Below are 14,800 nucleotides of genomic sequence, written 5' to 3'. Positions count from 1 at the left end.
TAGTTGCAACAGAGATCTCTGTATTGTATCCTTGGTTATGCCTCTTCTCTGGCAAAACCTAAAATATTTATTGACCCTCTTCAGAGGAAGTTTGGATTAGAATATAGTTTAGAATATTTCTTTTATAGGTTAAGTGTAAAGAACTTTAAGAAGACAGCAAGTTAACTTTCAGAATTCTGTAGATGACTTTTCTAAAGTACATAAAAATTCTGAATTAGTAGTTTTTGCCCCCTACTCATAGTTAATATTATAAATTAGTGATGTATTAACATGAGGTTTTCTAGCATTGTCACTTTCAGGCCTAGAAACATTTCTGTGACTTTTAAAAACAGAAATCCGCAGACCAGAAGTCTTTTCTGTGTATCAGACACATTTTGGCTCTTTGAAACTACACTAAGCCAAGCCTAGGAAGCAGTGTGATGATGGTCTGTAAAAATGAGGGAGGGAAAGGGTGTGAAAAGCTGAAGAGAATTCTGCAAAGAAGTTAAGAGGATTGAGGGTATGTTCAGATAATGTTCTGGCTTAACATAATGCAAGTATCCATTTTCTCCTTCCTTCATGGGTAGATGTGGTTTCTCTTTACATTTAGGCATTGCAGAAACTGCATATTTTTATTATCTCAATAAGTTCTGACCTTTAGTCTTTCAAGCTCAGTTCATATACAGATTTTGAGAACATTTTCTTTGTGAATTCTGGATTTATTTAGAATCTCTTCTTGCTCTTATTCCATTCTATCCTAATTCTGCTGCTTCTTTTGGGGAGCAGACACTTGCACAATTTTCTCCTGCTAGTTTTATTTTTTTTTTAAGATTTTATTTATTTATTTGAGAGAGAGTGAGCAAGCTGCAGGGGGTGGGGCAGAGGGAGAGGGAGAAGCCAACTCCCTGCAGAGCAGGGAGCATGACACGGGGCTCGATCCTGGGACTCCAGGATCAAGATCTGAGCCAAAGGCAGATGCTTAACTGACTTAGCCACCCAAGCACCCCTCTCCTGCTAGTTTTAGCCGCAATTTTTCATAACTAGAGCATAGCACTTCTCCTTCATCTAATGACTTAGACATATGGTGCATCATCTCTCTAGTGCTGCTAATAGCTTACTTCCCTCCATCTCTGTACCTGTGAGTCTTAGGCTTGATGGCAAGGGGCCTTGGAGTTCCAGGTTAAAACAAATGCAGGCCTGGGGCGCCTGGGTGGCTCAGTCGTTAAGCGTCTGCCTTCGGCTCAGGTCATGATCCCAGGGTCCTGGGATCGAGCCCCGCATCGGGCTGCCCCCTCAGCGGGAGCCTGCTTCTCCCTCTCCCACTCCCCCTGCTTGTGTTCCCTCTCTTGCTGTGTCTCTCTCTTGTCAAATAAATAAATAAAGTCTTTAAAAAAAAACAAAAAACAAATGCAGGCCTGTCCTGGAATAGAATATACAGTTCTTACAAGTTTTAGAGGAAAACATAAGACCACACAAAAACTTAAGAAAATTTATATTTAAATCAGGTTGCTTTAGGGCCTATTGATAGACTTATGAGGAAATTTGCTTTTTCTTCTCTCGATATTATTTCTAGAGAAAAGTTTGAAAAAAACACAGCACTAAATGGACTAAACAATCAACTGTTTATTCTACAAGTAATTGTTGAATTCCCACATAGTGCCAAGTAATGTATGGGTGCTTTGGGATATGCAGAGATGAAAGAGACCCAGGCCCTGCTCTCAAAAACTGTACAGTTTAATTGAAGAAGGTTGAGAAGGTTATGCAGAGTACATTGGGGAAAAAGGAAGTAAGTGGCAGAGTAAGCTTAGAGGTAGATCAGAAAAGGCCCCTTAGAAAAGAAAGTGGTGCTTGAGCTGGACCTCAGAAGTTGGGGAAATACTTGACCTTGTTGGAGGGTATCTGCTAGGAACTGCAGGCCAGTGAGTATGGCTGAAGCCTAGGATTATAGAAGAGGATACGGCAGCCTTGGTCCAGTAGCTGTAGATGTGGTCATTTAGCATGGGCAAGCCAAATGAAGAAGTTTAAGCGAGCATTAGCCAAATCAAGGAGAACTTATTTAGCGTAATGAGTTTGAACTCCTATAATTATAACATTAGCATTGGGTTCCTTACTACGGTGCTTTAAGTGCATTATCTCATTTAATCCTTACAACTCTTTGAGGTATTCTTACCTAATAAGGAAACTGAAGTTTGGAGAGATTAAGTAACTTTCTCATGGCCACATCACTAGTAAAAGGCATACAAGGAACTCAGAAACTCTGATTTCAGAACCTGCACTCCTACTAGGTATGAGGCATTGAGGGAGCTGCTGAAGGGCTTTAAAGAATGAGGCAACATTGTCAGTTCTGTGTTTTATTAAGGTCACTTAGGTGTCATTGAGTTCCAGTATTAGAATCCAGTATTAGATTCATCTATCACTTCACAGAATCATCTTTACTAATCATTATAATAGAGCTACCTTCAAACACATAAGAGCAATAGGAGAACTTATTTAGGCGGAGAAACTCCAGAAATAGTCACTATCACCCAAAGTGGGTGCAGCAGTTTTAAAGTATAGTTGTCTCTCTTGCTCACCTTACAATGACTAATTTTCTGTGCCAATATATATATTACAGTATTGTATAACAGGGCAGGAGGCACAGGAATCTGATACTGAGATAGCAAAACAGAATCTTTTTTGTCAATATTTTGGTTTGGTGTGGATTTAGAATAAATTCATCTGCTTAAGAAATATTTATTGAACATACTTGTGTGCTAGGCACAAGGATACATCAGTGAACAAAATGACAAAAATGGAACTCACATTCTAGTTACTGAATTATAGTATTTATACTGAAGCACTAGTATACTACAAGCAAATATAAACGTTAGACAGTTAATGATGATGTTAGGGGCTAAGTGCAAATCTAGGTTCAAATTTAAGATTCCAAATTAGCATAATTTGTATCTTAATAGAAATTAAACTAAACCAGTGGTCCAAACAGCTTAAAGTATTGGCAGTATATCAAAATTGCTCTCCTCTATTAAAGAATCACAAGAGACAGCTTCTCTGTTTGGATGCTCTGTAAATGTGTATGTTAGCTTTGATAGATGTAATAAGTCCTTATAGTTATTATTGAGCTTATAACAATTTAAATTCTGCCTCCATGGTTCTCATATCATTCCTTAAGCAAATGGATTGAAAATCAGATAACAGAAATGTGTCAGTTTGTGTCATAACCCTCAGTTTCACATAGCTGAACCTAGTGTCTTAGGATTTTTTTCTCAGTTATTGTTAGTAATTTCCCAGCATCAGGGCTAAGGAAATATAAACCAGGACATACAAATTAACAATTATGACAGAAATTTATTTGAATCAATTATTAAATCAGTAGCATGTTTTGAACTCCAGTCAGAACTATGAAGGAAAAAAAGAGAAATAATATGACTTTGAACTAAGTAGGTTTTTTAAATCACTATTTGGGTGGATCTCATGACTCTTAATGACAAATGAATTTCAACTGGAAGTGAATTATTTGCTTAAACTAAATAGTGTCAGAGAAAATATATACAAAAGACTTTATAAAAGAACCAAATTTTTATTCTTTATGAACTGGATATGGTGGTAACCTAGCTAATAGTATGTTTTTAAAAACACAGAGCTACATTTTAAATAGCTAAAGTATTATCAGTGAAAAAATAACATGAAGTGTCTTCAATTGTGACAATAAACAAGTAAGTCTTCAGTTTAATTTTAATACTAAAAGAGATGGGGTACTCTGAATAAAAATTGTAAAGTCTACACAGAGAGTTTTCGTTGTATTTGTTCTAAGAAGTTCAAGATTGTACCTTGGTCAAATCATCGGTCATCAGGTATTCTTGATTACTGAGTATTTGGGGTCATTTCTCTTGCAGTTAGACATTTTTCTAGAGCTAATTGGCAAGGTATGGGAAGCATACTTAAAATGTTTGAAACCAAACAAATTACATATAGATAAAATTCTTTTGCAGGGAGGTTTTTGGTTTCATAAAGTTAATTTCATGTGGGAGAGTTCAAATTAATTTGGTTATAATAAATCTATACAAGAAATAAATGTGTTTAAGGTACACTTTTCCTGTCCTTCTACTGTTACAAAAATAGTATCTAATTTTACCATTTTAAATATTTGGAAACTAAGAAGAGAAGTGGTGTTCATGCAGCTTTCTTATGTTGTCAGGATAAGCCTCACCAATTTTCTTTAGTTTTAGGTATTGTTTTTAAGAAATATGACTCCTTGAATTCTAATGAAAGTTTACTATAGGAAGTTAAGCTAGAGATACACTAACTTTTTTGATAAGATTTTATAGGTACTTCATTTATAAGATTATAAATTTTCTGAAATTTTTTCCTAATTATGCTTTTCAGTGTTAGATTCTCCCTCACCAGCACCTCCTTTTTTTTTTTTTAATGAAATTGGAAACAAGGTAGACCTTTTTTTATTAAAAGAAAAATTATTTCATGGAACAGGAAACTCTCTGTCAGGGCTTTTGCATAATGCCAATCAAGATTTGCCCTGCACAGAGCCACTTGGCTGAGGCAGTGAGTGGGGTCTGAAATTCAGCCCACGCTCCAGTCTTCAAGCTGTGTGCCTTCGTACAGGGAAGCATTCACCTGGAGGCAGACTTGCTTTTTTTCAGTTCACACAGAGGTACAATATGGGCTAGAGTCTGAATCTTTTCTTCTTCAAAGACATGTTAGAATACTGAACTCTATCAAATTATAGTCAGGTCTCATTCTAAAAGACTAGAATTGGAGAGATCTTTTCTTGGCTATGACATGAGAAACACTGATTCATACTCTTTACTTACTGTTCTTTCTGCCTTGAAATACTTTTCCTTCGGATATCTTTTTCTCATCTCCCTGAATCTTTGCTCAATGGTTGCTTCTTCTTGAAGCCTTCTCTAACCTCTGTATTTAAAGTGCAGTCACCCTTCCCAACACTCTCTATCCCCCTTTCCGCTTAGTTTCTCTCCCTCGTGTTTGTCACCTTGTGACATACTGTGTTTTAATTATTCCTTTGTGTTCTGAGAGGTTAGGGGTTTTCCTGTTTTGTTTTTTGCTATATTCCCACAGCCTGGAATGATGTCTGGCTCATAACAGGATACTCGTTTTATTGAGTGAATAACAGAATAGAGAATTTCCAGTATATTTTGTAAATCCTGCAGAGTTTCCTACTTTAGTCATGGATACTTAGTGAATATTAATGATTGATGATTGATAGAGTACAAATTGAAGGCCTAGATTCTGGAAGTAGACTACTGAGAGGTTCAAGTTCTACCACCACCACCCCCAGACCTGTCTGTGTCTGGTTTTTTCATTTTTAAGATGGAAATACTAATAGCACCCACATCATAAAGTTGTGAGGATTAGAGGAGTTAATAAATACTCAGAACATGCCAAGCCCATTGATACCCAACATTAGTTAGTAATTTGGTGATAATTAGCTTAATCTAAGGAAAGGAGGGCAAGGAGGTCATATACTTTATTATTGACACATTTATTTAGGACCTACTATTGTTCCAGGCATTGTGGAACATAGGGGATAAGACAGGTTCCTACCTTAATTGGGAAGGCATTCATAGAGACTCTTGTTTCACAAGGTCACAGTTTATTGAAGGGGAAAGAGTTGTAGTATGATATGCTCTTTCATAACAACCATCTTCTGATTTACTTACATCTGTTTGGTAAAGTCAGTAACTTTTTCTGTCTTCACAGAGTTTATGGTCAAGTTGGGGAGAAAACAAGTCAATATCTTTATGGCTTTATTATCTAAAATAACTTTAGGTATTACAAATAAAATGGAAAACGGGGTAATAATTTTATGGCTTTGAGATAGAAATGGGAAGTTTCATATCTGAGTCTTACTTTAAACATCCTTTGTAATCTAAAATTTCTAAATATTTTCTTTTTTTTTTTTAAGATTTTATTTATTTGACACAGAGACACAGCGAAAGAGGGAACACAAACAGAGGGAGTGGGAGAGGGAGAAGCAGGCTTCCCGCCGAGCAGGGAGCCCGAAGCGGGGCTCGATCCTAGGACCCTGGGATCATGACGTGAGCCCACGACAGACGCTTAACGAATGAGCCACCCAGGCGCCCCTAAAATTTCTAAATATTTTCTAACTTTTCCTTCACATTAGATTATACCATATTACTTTTATTTAATTACAGTTATTCAGAGTAATAGATCACCAAGATGGAGAAGAACTTCTAGCAGAAAAGTAGATATGAGAGCATAATGACTTTATCTGGAGTAGAACCTGCTAATTTTACCATCCTTTTAAAGCTCATTTTCCTTATGGAATATCCATAATTATGTTTGACCTCCTATGAAGGCTATAGTACTTGTGGGCTCATATATAATTATGATTAAAAACATTACTGATACTTTTGTGCCAGCAATAATTATTTATTTAGCATTTGTAAATTCACATGATCTAGACTGACCAAATACACATATTTTTAACTCCTGTAACTAGTATGTAATTAATGAAGTACTTCATAACTGCAGATATGCACAGATAAAGATATTTTTTAAATGCTAAAAAGGGTAGGGGCGCCTGAGTGGCTCAGTCGGTTGGGTGTCCAACTCTTGGTTTCGGCTCAGGTCCTGATTTCATGGGTCATGGGAGTCTGCTTCGATATTCGCTCCCTCTGGCCCTCTCCCTGCTTGAGTTCTCTCCCTTTCTCTTTTTGTCTCTCTCATTCTCTCTCAAATAAATAAATCCTTTTTTTTAAGGTAAAAATGCTAAAAAGTAATAATGCCTTAGTGTACATTTTTAGTTAATTACAGTTGACCCCTGAACAATGCGGGGGTTAGAGGTGCTGACCCCTGCCTCCTTCCCCTATGCAGTTAAAAAAATCCATGTATAACTTGATTCCCCAAAAACTTAACTACTAATAGTCTACTGTTGACTGGAAGCCTTAGTGATGACATACACAGTTGATGAACACATATTTTGTATGCTTTATGAATAACATACTGTCTTCTTACAGTAAAGTAAGCTAGATATTAAGAAAATCATAAATTTTATTATCTACAGTACTTCTCAGTTCTCCTTTATTTGATACTATCTACAAAACTGTTCATAATTTTAGGTGAACAAAAACAGATTGCAGAATAATGTGTCTCATTTTGTTTAATGTGTGTGTGTATGTATTTAAGTAAAAGAATATACACCAACCCTTAACATTGGTTACCTTTGCAAATACTTATAATAGCCTCTCTTTTATAAAGAACATTAATATTGTTACTCTTTTCCTTTTTCAGAATCTGATATTGATGCTGCCACTGCAATGATGCTTTTAAATACTTCTATAGAACAAGGCATTTTAGAATGTAAGCAATCATCCCATTCTTCCTAAAATACATTTTTGTGAGTGCTTTATCAAATGTAATTTAGAATGCAAAATATTTAAATATTATAGGCAAAATTGTTTTTTCCAACTAAGTTGTGTTTTCTTTTGAATTACTTAGTTTCTATTTTATTATATTTCCATTAATATATGTGAGCAGTTATGAGATTGAAGTTAATACTGTGATAGATATTTTTACATGGACCAAGAAACAAAGAAATAATAACATGTATAGAAATTAAGGTTGAGAATTTAAAAGTAAAAACGAAAGCCATAAATAAGAAAATATAGGAAAATATATTTATAACCTTGGAATTGGAAAACCCTTCAGATACAAAGTGCAAAATCCATAAAAGAAAACATAGGTAAATTTAATTAAACATCAAAATTTTGTAGTTCTGACAACAAAAAATATATGTAAGAAAAGTCACACAAGGGAAACACTGAGAACATTTTTTTACTATGTATATAACAAACAAATGGTTAGTATTGAGTATATGTATATAAAAGGACGCTACAAGTAAGAAATAAGAAAAATGTTCAGAAAAGCCAAGAAAATATATGAATTAGGTGGGCTCAGGGAAGGAAATAAAGTGAACAATACACATTTGAAAAGATAGGCAACTTCTCTAGAAGACAGGGAAATGCAAAATGAAACAATATTGAGATACTACCTTTTTTTGTCCATGAGATTATGAAAAATTAAAATGATTGATAATATTAGGTGTTAATTGTGGGACCTGGATATTGTCATACACTGTAAGATGTAAATTAGTACAACCATTTTGGAACACAACTTGAAAATACCAGCTACAAATGCAAAGCAAAACCACAGTGAGATCTCATGCCAGTCAGAATGTATAGTATCAAAAAGACAAGAAATGACAAGTGTTGATGAGAATGTATAGAAAAGGGAACCTACTGTTGGTTGGAATGTGAATTGGTGCAGCCACTGTGAAAAACAGTATGGAGGTTCCTCAAAAAACTAAAAATAGAAGTACCATACCATCCTGTAATTCCACTTCTGGATATTTACCTGAGGAAAACAAAAACACTTAATTTGAAAAGATACATGCACCCCTGTTTTATTGCAGCATTATTTGCATAGCCAAGATACGGAAGCAAACAACCTCTGTCCATCAGTAGATGAGTGGATAAAGATGTGATATATATACACAATGGAATATTACTCCGCCATAAAAAAAGAATGAAATCTTGCCATTCTTGACAACATAAATGGACCTAGAGAGTTTTAGGCTAAGTGAAATAAGCCAGAGAAAGACAAATTCCATATGATTTCACTCATATGGAATCTAAAAAACAAAACAAATGAACAAACAAAAAACAAATGGACGCCTGGATGGCTCAGTCCGTTAAGTGCCTGACTCTTGATTTTGGCTCAGGTCATGATCTCAGGGTCGTGAGATGGAGCCCTGAGATGAGGCTCCATGTTCAGCGCGGAGTGTGCTTGTCCCTCTCCCTCCCCATCTGCCCCTCTCCTCACTTGTTCTCTCTCTCAAATAAATAAAAATCTTAAAAAAACAAAAAACAAAAAACGGGCACCTGGGTGGCTCAGTCAGTTAAGCATCTGCCTTTGGCTCAGGTCATGATCCCAGAGTCCTAGGACCTGCTTCTCCCTCTGCCTGTCGCTCCCCGTTTGTGCACGTGTGCACGTGCGCTCTCTCTGTCAAATAAATAAGTAGAATCTTAAAAAAAAAAAAAACAGACTTATAAATACAGAGAACAAACTGGTGGTTGCCAGGGGGAAGGAGGGTGGGGGGATGAGTGAAATAAGTAAAGGCAATTAAGAGGTTACAAATTTCCAGTTAAAAAATAAATCACAGGGGGTTAAAAAGTACAGCATAGGGAATATAGTCAATAATATTGTAATAACTATATGGTGACTACACAAGGTGAGCATTACATAATGTATATAGAATTATCAAATCGCTATGTTGTACTCCTAAAACTAATATAAGGTTGTATGTAAACTATACTTCAGTTAAAAAAAAAAAACAATTATAATTTGAAATGTATATATTCTTTTACTTAATAATTCTGTTTCTTGGTATTCTAGAAGAATATTTGCATATGTGTAAGAAGAAGCGTCTAGAATGATTTTCATTGCAATATTATTCACAGTACTGAAAAATTGGGAAAATCTAAATATCAATAAGAAAATGGTTAGCTCAACAGTGGCACATTCCTATTGAAGCATTCTGTACGAACAGCTCAAAACAATTATATTTTTCATGGAAAGGTCAAGACGTATCATTAAGTGATTTTAAAATATTTCAAGTTAATACCTACAGGATGATATGTGGTCTAAGTAAAAAAAGAAACAAGTGAACAAAAACCTACAGAACATTACTAACCCTAAAGCACTTACTATTCAGTAGTGATATAGTAGTTTAAATGGCCTTTTCTTGCAATCGGATGCATTTGACCTATTGATGGAAGTTTTCTTTTCCACAGGTGAGAAGCCTCTTCCTCTTAAAACAGCAATGCAAAAAAAGAGGAGTTATGGCAATGCATTTAATCATCCCAGTAGTGTGCGATTGCAAGAGAGTGATTCTTTGGCCACAAGCATTGATCCAAAAGAAGACCACAATTACAGTGCAAGCAGCATGGCAGCACAGCGCTGTGCGTCCAGGTCTAGTGTGTCTTCTCTGTCCTCTGTGGATGAGGCATATGAATTTATCCCAAAGAGTAGCCATGTGGGAAGTGATGGCAGTGAAGGATTTCACAGTGAAGAAGATACAGATGTTGATTATGAAGATGATCCTCTTGGAGACAGTGGCTATGCATCACAGGCTTGTGCAGATGCCTCTGAAAAAGGGCAGCCAGGCAAAAAGATGCGCAAACAGTTATGTCAAGAAATTGATGAAGAGCTCAAAGAGGCAGCTGGATCTCTGCTCCACCTTGCTGGAATCCGAACATGTCTGGGTTCCCTAATAAGTACTGCGAAGACACAAAATCAAAAGCAGCGGAAAAAATAGAAATACTTACTAGTGTGAAATTATTTTAAAGTGTGGCAATACTCTTCTACTTAATTCTTTACAAGGGATATCAAAGCCATAATGGACTTCTTTTGTTTTAGGGTGGGGGAGGGGTGCTAATTACTTGTTTATTTCTCAACATGTTTGTTTTAATTTTTATTAAATAATTGCTGTTAGGATCATGCCCAACCATAGATACGCTGCCAAGTCCTAAAAGCATAATTTTTGTGATAAGTGTGTCTAAGATTTGGAAATTTTTATGTAAGAAAATCCACAGCCTGTGTCTTAAAACTTGTAGGAAAAATCTTTCATTCTCTTAATGTGTTAAAGTGTAAGAATTGGCAACTCTGTAACTTTTTTTCATTTTCTTTTCCAATCATTTGTAATTAACTGTAGTTGCTGATCCAGCTAAAAATGTTGCTGATGTCTTTCTCACATACTTCTCTCTGGACACATGCAATCCAGTAGAATGAGATTTGGATTTTTTTATTTTGTCTTAATTTTAGTTTTTAATTATTTTTCGCTGAAGCGTGGACAAAGTTGAATATAAATTGGAAAAGGTCCTAGATGTCTAGAAAGCTTCTTTTGGCTACATAGGCAGGAGGTATAACAAAGAGTTCTGAAATTTAGAAAAGGCAGTTTTGTGGTAAAATTTCAAATAAGAACACTCCAATTCCTATTATAATATTATCTTTGAATTTTTTTTACTTCCCAGATGTTGCATAACATTTATTGGGGCCTTTTGTTCATTCCCAAAGTGCTTTGCAACCATTGTTTGAATTTTAGCCACTAGCTGTCTTTGTTGAGTAAAAATAACCCAGTGAGAGAGGATATAGCCATAAAGTATGTTATGGAGTTAACACTCATTTTGACACACTTTTTGCAATAAGAGAATCTTTCATTTGTTGTTAAATGGACTGCATTCTGGGAATTTTGTAGTAGGAATGGAGTGTGACCTAATATAAACATTTTGAATACTTACTACTTATGTCCTCTTAAATAAAGATAGATCATTTAGGAAAAAACTTCTGTCCAAGGTTTGTATGAATTAAGTTTGTATGTATTCCTAATTAAATTTAAAAGGATTTAACAAGACTGTAGAAACCAAGTACCTTCATGAGTTTGAAAATTCATATAAAATTAAATCTTATACAGTACACCCTTTGGGGGAGGCAGTATAATACATATGTGCCATTTATTCCATGCTAAAAGATTTTATATTGCTGTTCCAAAGGTGCATTGACCTAAAAAGGTGCATTTTAAGCATTTGAACAAATCTGCTCTATGAGACATTTTTTCATATCATTTTTATAGTTTGACTATATTAATTTAGAAAGAACACAGGATACTAGTAAAACTAAACTTATTATATATTTTTTTTTTTTACGGTGATAGAAGCAACTTTCCAAAAGTTCAGTCTTAATCTCATGGTGCATTCTGTTTTATAACAATGACCTTGTTTTCATTTTTCTGATAATTTCTATATACATATACATACATACATGGGCTCGTGATTTTGGTTGGTTACTTTCAGCTGTTTCTATGACTAAAGCATTTTCTTGGATTTTTTTTAAGAGGTATTTTTATTTTAACTTGTAAATTTTATTTGGGCAAAACTGTTGAATGAGAAGCATAATGAAAACATCTTTTTCAATTGGCAAAACTTTAGGCCAGAGCCAGGGATAACAACATTAATATTATCTGTCCCGTTTCCATGTTAATTGTAATTGAACTTGGATAGCCACATTAATAGAATCAGTGCTGTTGAAATACAGTAATTTTTAAATTTGTTGATAATGAAAAATAGTTTTTAAGTATGCAGGATGAGGTATTTGGGGTTGTTTTTTCTTCTTCGTTTTTGTCACCTCTACTACAGAAAATGGCTAATCCAAGTTAACACCTTTTACATAGAGAGTGACTATAACACACCAAAAAATGCTTATACCACAGTATAAATAGTACACAGATTATAAAAATCATTTCAATAACAGTATCTTAAAGCTGTTTATGGTGGCCCTCTGGATAGACCTTAGTAACAGTGTGTTTCAGTGACCTGGTTCCAGTTTATTTTGTTCTACTGAAATTCTGTACCACAGATGTTCTCTCTGGTTCCTGTCCATTAGATAATTACTCTTCGTAAGCAGAGGAGGATGATTTAAGATAAGGAGGGGGAGAGTTGTTCCCCCTTTAAGAGGGATCTTCAAAATTATTTTGGCTTAATATAAATAACAATAATTCTTTAAACTTAATATTCTCTCCCTCTTCAAATTTAAAAGTTTAAGTGCATCACTAGCAAAGACAATGAATGCTTTCATACTAAAAGCTAATGGGAAGAAGTCATATGGTATTTTACACTTAATATACAGAATTCAGTGCATCACTTTTTCCATTTGCTGATTTACTGAGGCAGTTGTTTTCAAGGGGAAGTACCTTTTTAATTATGATTCCCCCATTATTACTTTCATAGATATTATGACCCCATTCCTCAGGTGTGTTGAGATAAAAACATGGCTAATAACCACCCAATTAAGGAAAGTCGTTTCAAGTCCTATGGACTGGAAATTGTATTTCTAATAATATATTAATAAGAAATTATACTGTAATAGAAACAGTTTGGCAATCCCAGAGAGATAATGTTCCAGCATATTTTAAGACTGTGATTTAAGCTAACATAATTTGCCTTACATCAATATAAATTGTTACAACCGATTCTAGTTTATAATAGATTTCTAGTGAAGTTTTGAGTCAGCACAATTAATCTTCATCTTTCCCATCCCAAATAGAATCAGTGTTTCTTGAATATAGATTTTTGAAATTTATTTGTGCAATATATTACTAGATTCATTAATATTTTATTTTACCTTTCAAATTCAGAGAAAGAAAACATTACTTGTATTCATGGAAAAGCTAATTATTGGTGGATTGCCTCCTTTTTTCCACCTTTGAGCCTTTCCTTTCCTCCCTATAGCCGGCATGACTTCTCTTAACTTAGATTCCCCTGTATATAGTAAGGCTTAGAATATATATATTTTTTCTTTTGCTACTTTCTGAGGCATTATGTAAAAGGTTCATATTAGGTGGTCAGTTAAATATATGTAAGCACGAATTCAAAGGTAGAGAAAGTGTTGAGGGAATGTGTGTGTCTTCGTAGACCAGGAGGCCTTTCCTAGCAATTTAATCAACAGATGTGAATAATTCACAAAGCTGTAAAGACTTTTGTCTTAAATACTACAGTAACTTAACAACCATTTGTGAAGACCACACATTTAATTAAAGGCTTTCTGGTTTACATATACTTTACAGTTGTTTTTTTTTTTTTTTTGTTAGTTTGAAATGTGTAAGCTTTGATTTAAACAAAGTTTACTTCACTATATTAATGATGTACTCAAAGTATTTATTGAAAGACAAAGTAGAGTATTTTAATGTTATACCTGCCATTTTTTCTTAAAGCACATTTATTTCTGCATCTAACTGCCAGTGCCATTGTTGTACATTTCTTATTAAACTAAGTGCTTAATTTTAAAGTATTATGTTGCCATCATATAGTGTATAAAAATGTATAATTGCCAATTCACTGTAACTACTATTTATTTTTAAATGAAAGTGTAAGAATGCTTTCTGATTCAAGAAATTTGAGTTATTAAACTGGTTTCCTTATCCTCTTTTCTAATGTAGCATAAAAATTGCCCTGAGTTTGAGTTATAACTGCCAATAGATGACCAGTCACAAGTGAACCACTTCTCAGTTGCCAGTCTTTGTTCATATTAAAAGCAACCTAACAGATATTTAGTTTTTGTATCTAATCTCTGATTATTAAAATGTTTATAAAGTTTATTTTTACCAAAGAGATGCAATTCATTATGATAAAGTATTGCAGAATAAACCTTGTTTTATAACATTGGTGTACTTTCTCTGTCCTTTTGGGGTGGGTAGTGTAGATGTAAGTGGCTCATACTTACACATACACATGCCCTTTCCATTTTGGTGTTACAAAGTTGAAGTCATACAAATGAAAAATAAAGTTTCAATTTCAGAATTTTTAAAAGTCAGAAGTATTGTTTTTCCTGGTTTTTACAAGCCATTTTAATCATTTTGAAAGCAAAATAGTGTTAATTACATTATTCTCTTCCTGAACATGAACTTCTTTTCCTGTGCATATATATATATATGAGATATTTTGAAATGTAAGAAAAATTGAGCAGATTATGAAATTAAGATTATTTCTAAATATAATAGTTGTTACTTCAACAATTCCCAGTAGTACCATGTGTTTAAAAATTGGGGCATCCATTATAAAATGAAATAATCTACAACCAATATCTTTATTTTATTTTTTTTATTTTTTTAAAGATTTATTTATTTGACAGAGATAGCGAGAGCAGGAGCACAAGCAGGGGGAGTGGGAGAGGGAGAAGCAGGCTTCCTGCTGAGCAGGGAGCCCGATGCGGG

At 34.4% G+C, this 14,800-nt stretch overlaps 1 protein-coding gene across 3 annotated transcripts in view; it reads left to right on the top strand.

Annotated features, from left to right (window-relative positions):
* The window catches only part of FOXN2 (forkhead box N2), a 69,496-nt gene extending 55,249 nt beyond the window's left edge, over nt 1–14,247 (top strand). For all 3 annotated transcript variants that reach the window (XM_036121641.2, XM_036121640.2, XM_036121642.2), the window contains exons 5-6: nt 7,267–7,335; nt 9,828–14,247. In XM_036121641.2, coding sequence (XP_035977534.1) covers nt 7,267–7,335; nt 9,828–10,351 — 593 coding nt within the window. In that variant the 3' untranslated portion in view covers nt 10,352–14,247. The remainder of the gene's footprint in view (nt 1–7,266; nt 7,336–9,827) is intronic.
* The last annotated feature ends 553 nt before the right edge of the window (nt 14,248–14,800 follow it).

This window comes from Halichoerus grypus, chromosome 10 (assembly GCF_964656455.1).
Source record: "Halichoerus grypus chromosome 10, mHalGry1.hap1.1, whole genome shotgun sequence".
Lineage (NCBI taxonomy): Eukaryota > Metazoa > Chordata > Mammalia > Carnivora > Phocidae > Halichoerus > Halichoerus grypus.
This window is presented reverse-complemented; position numbering and strand designations above follow the sequence as displayed.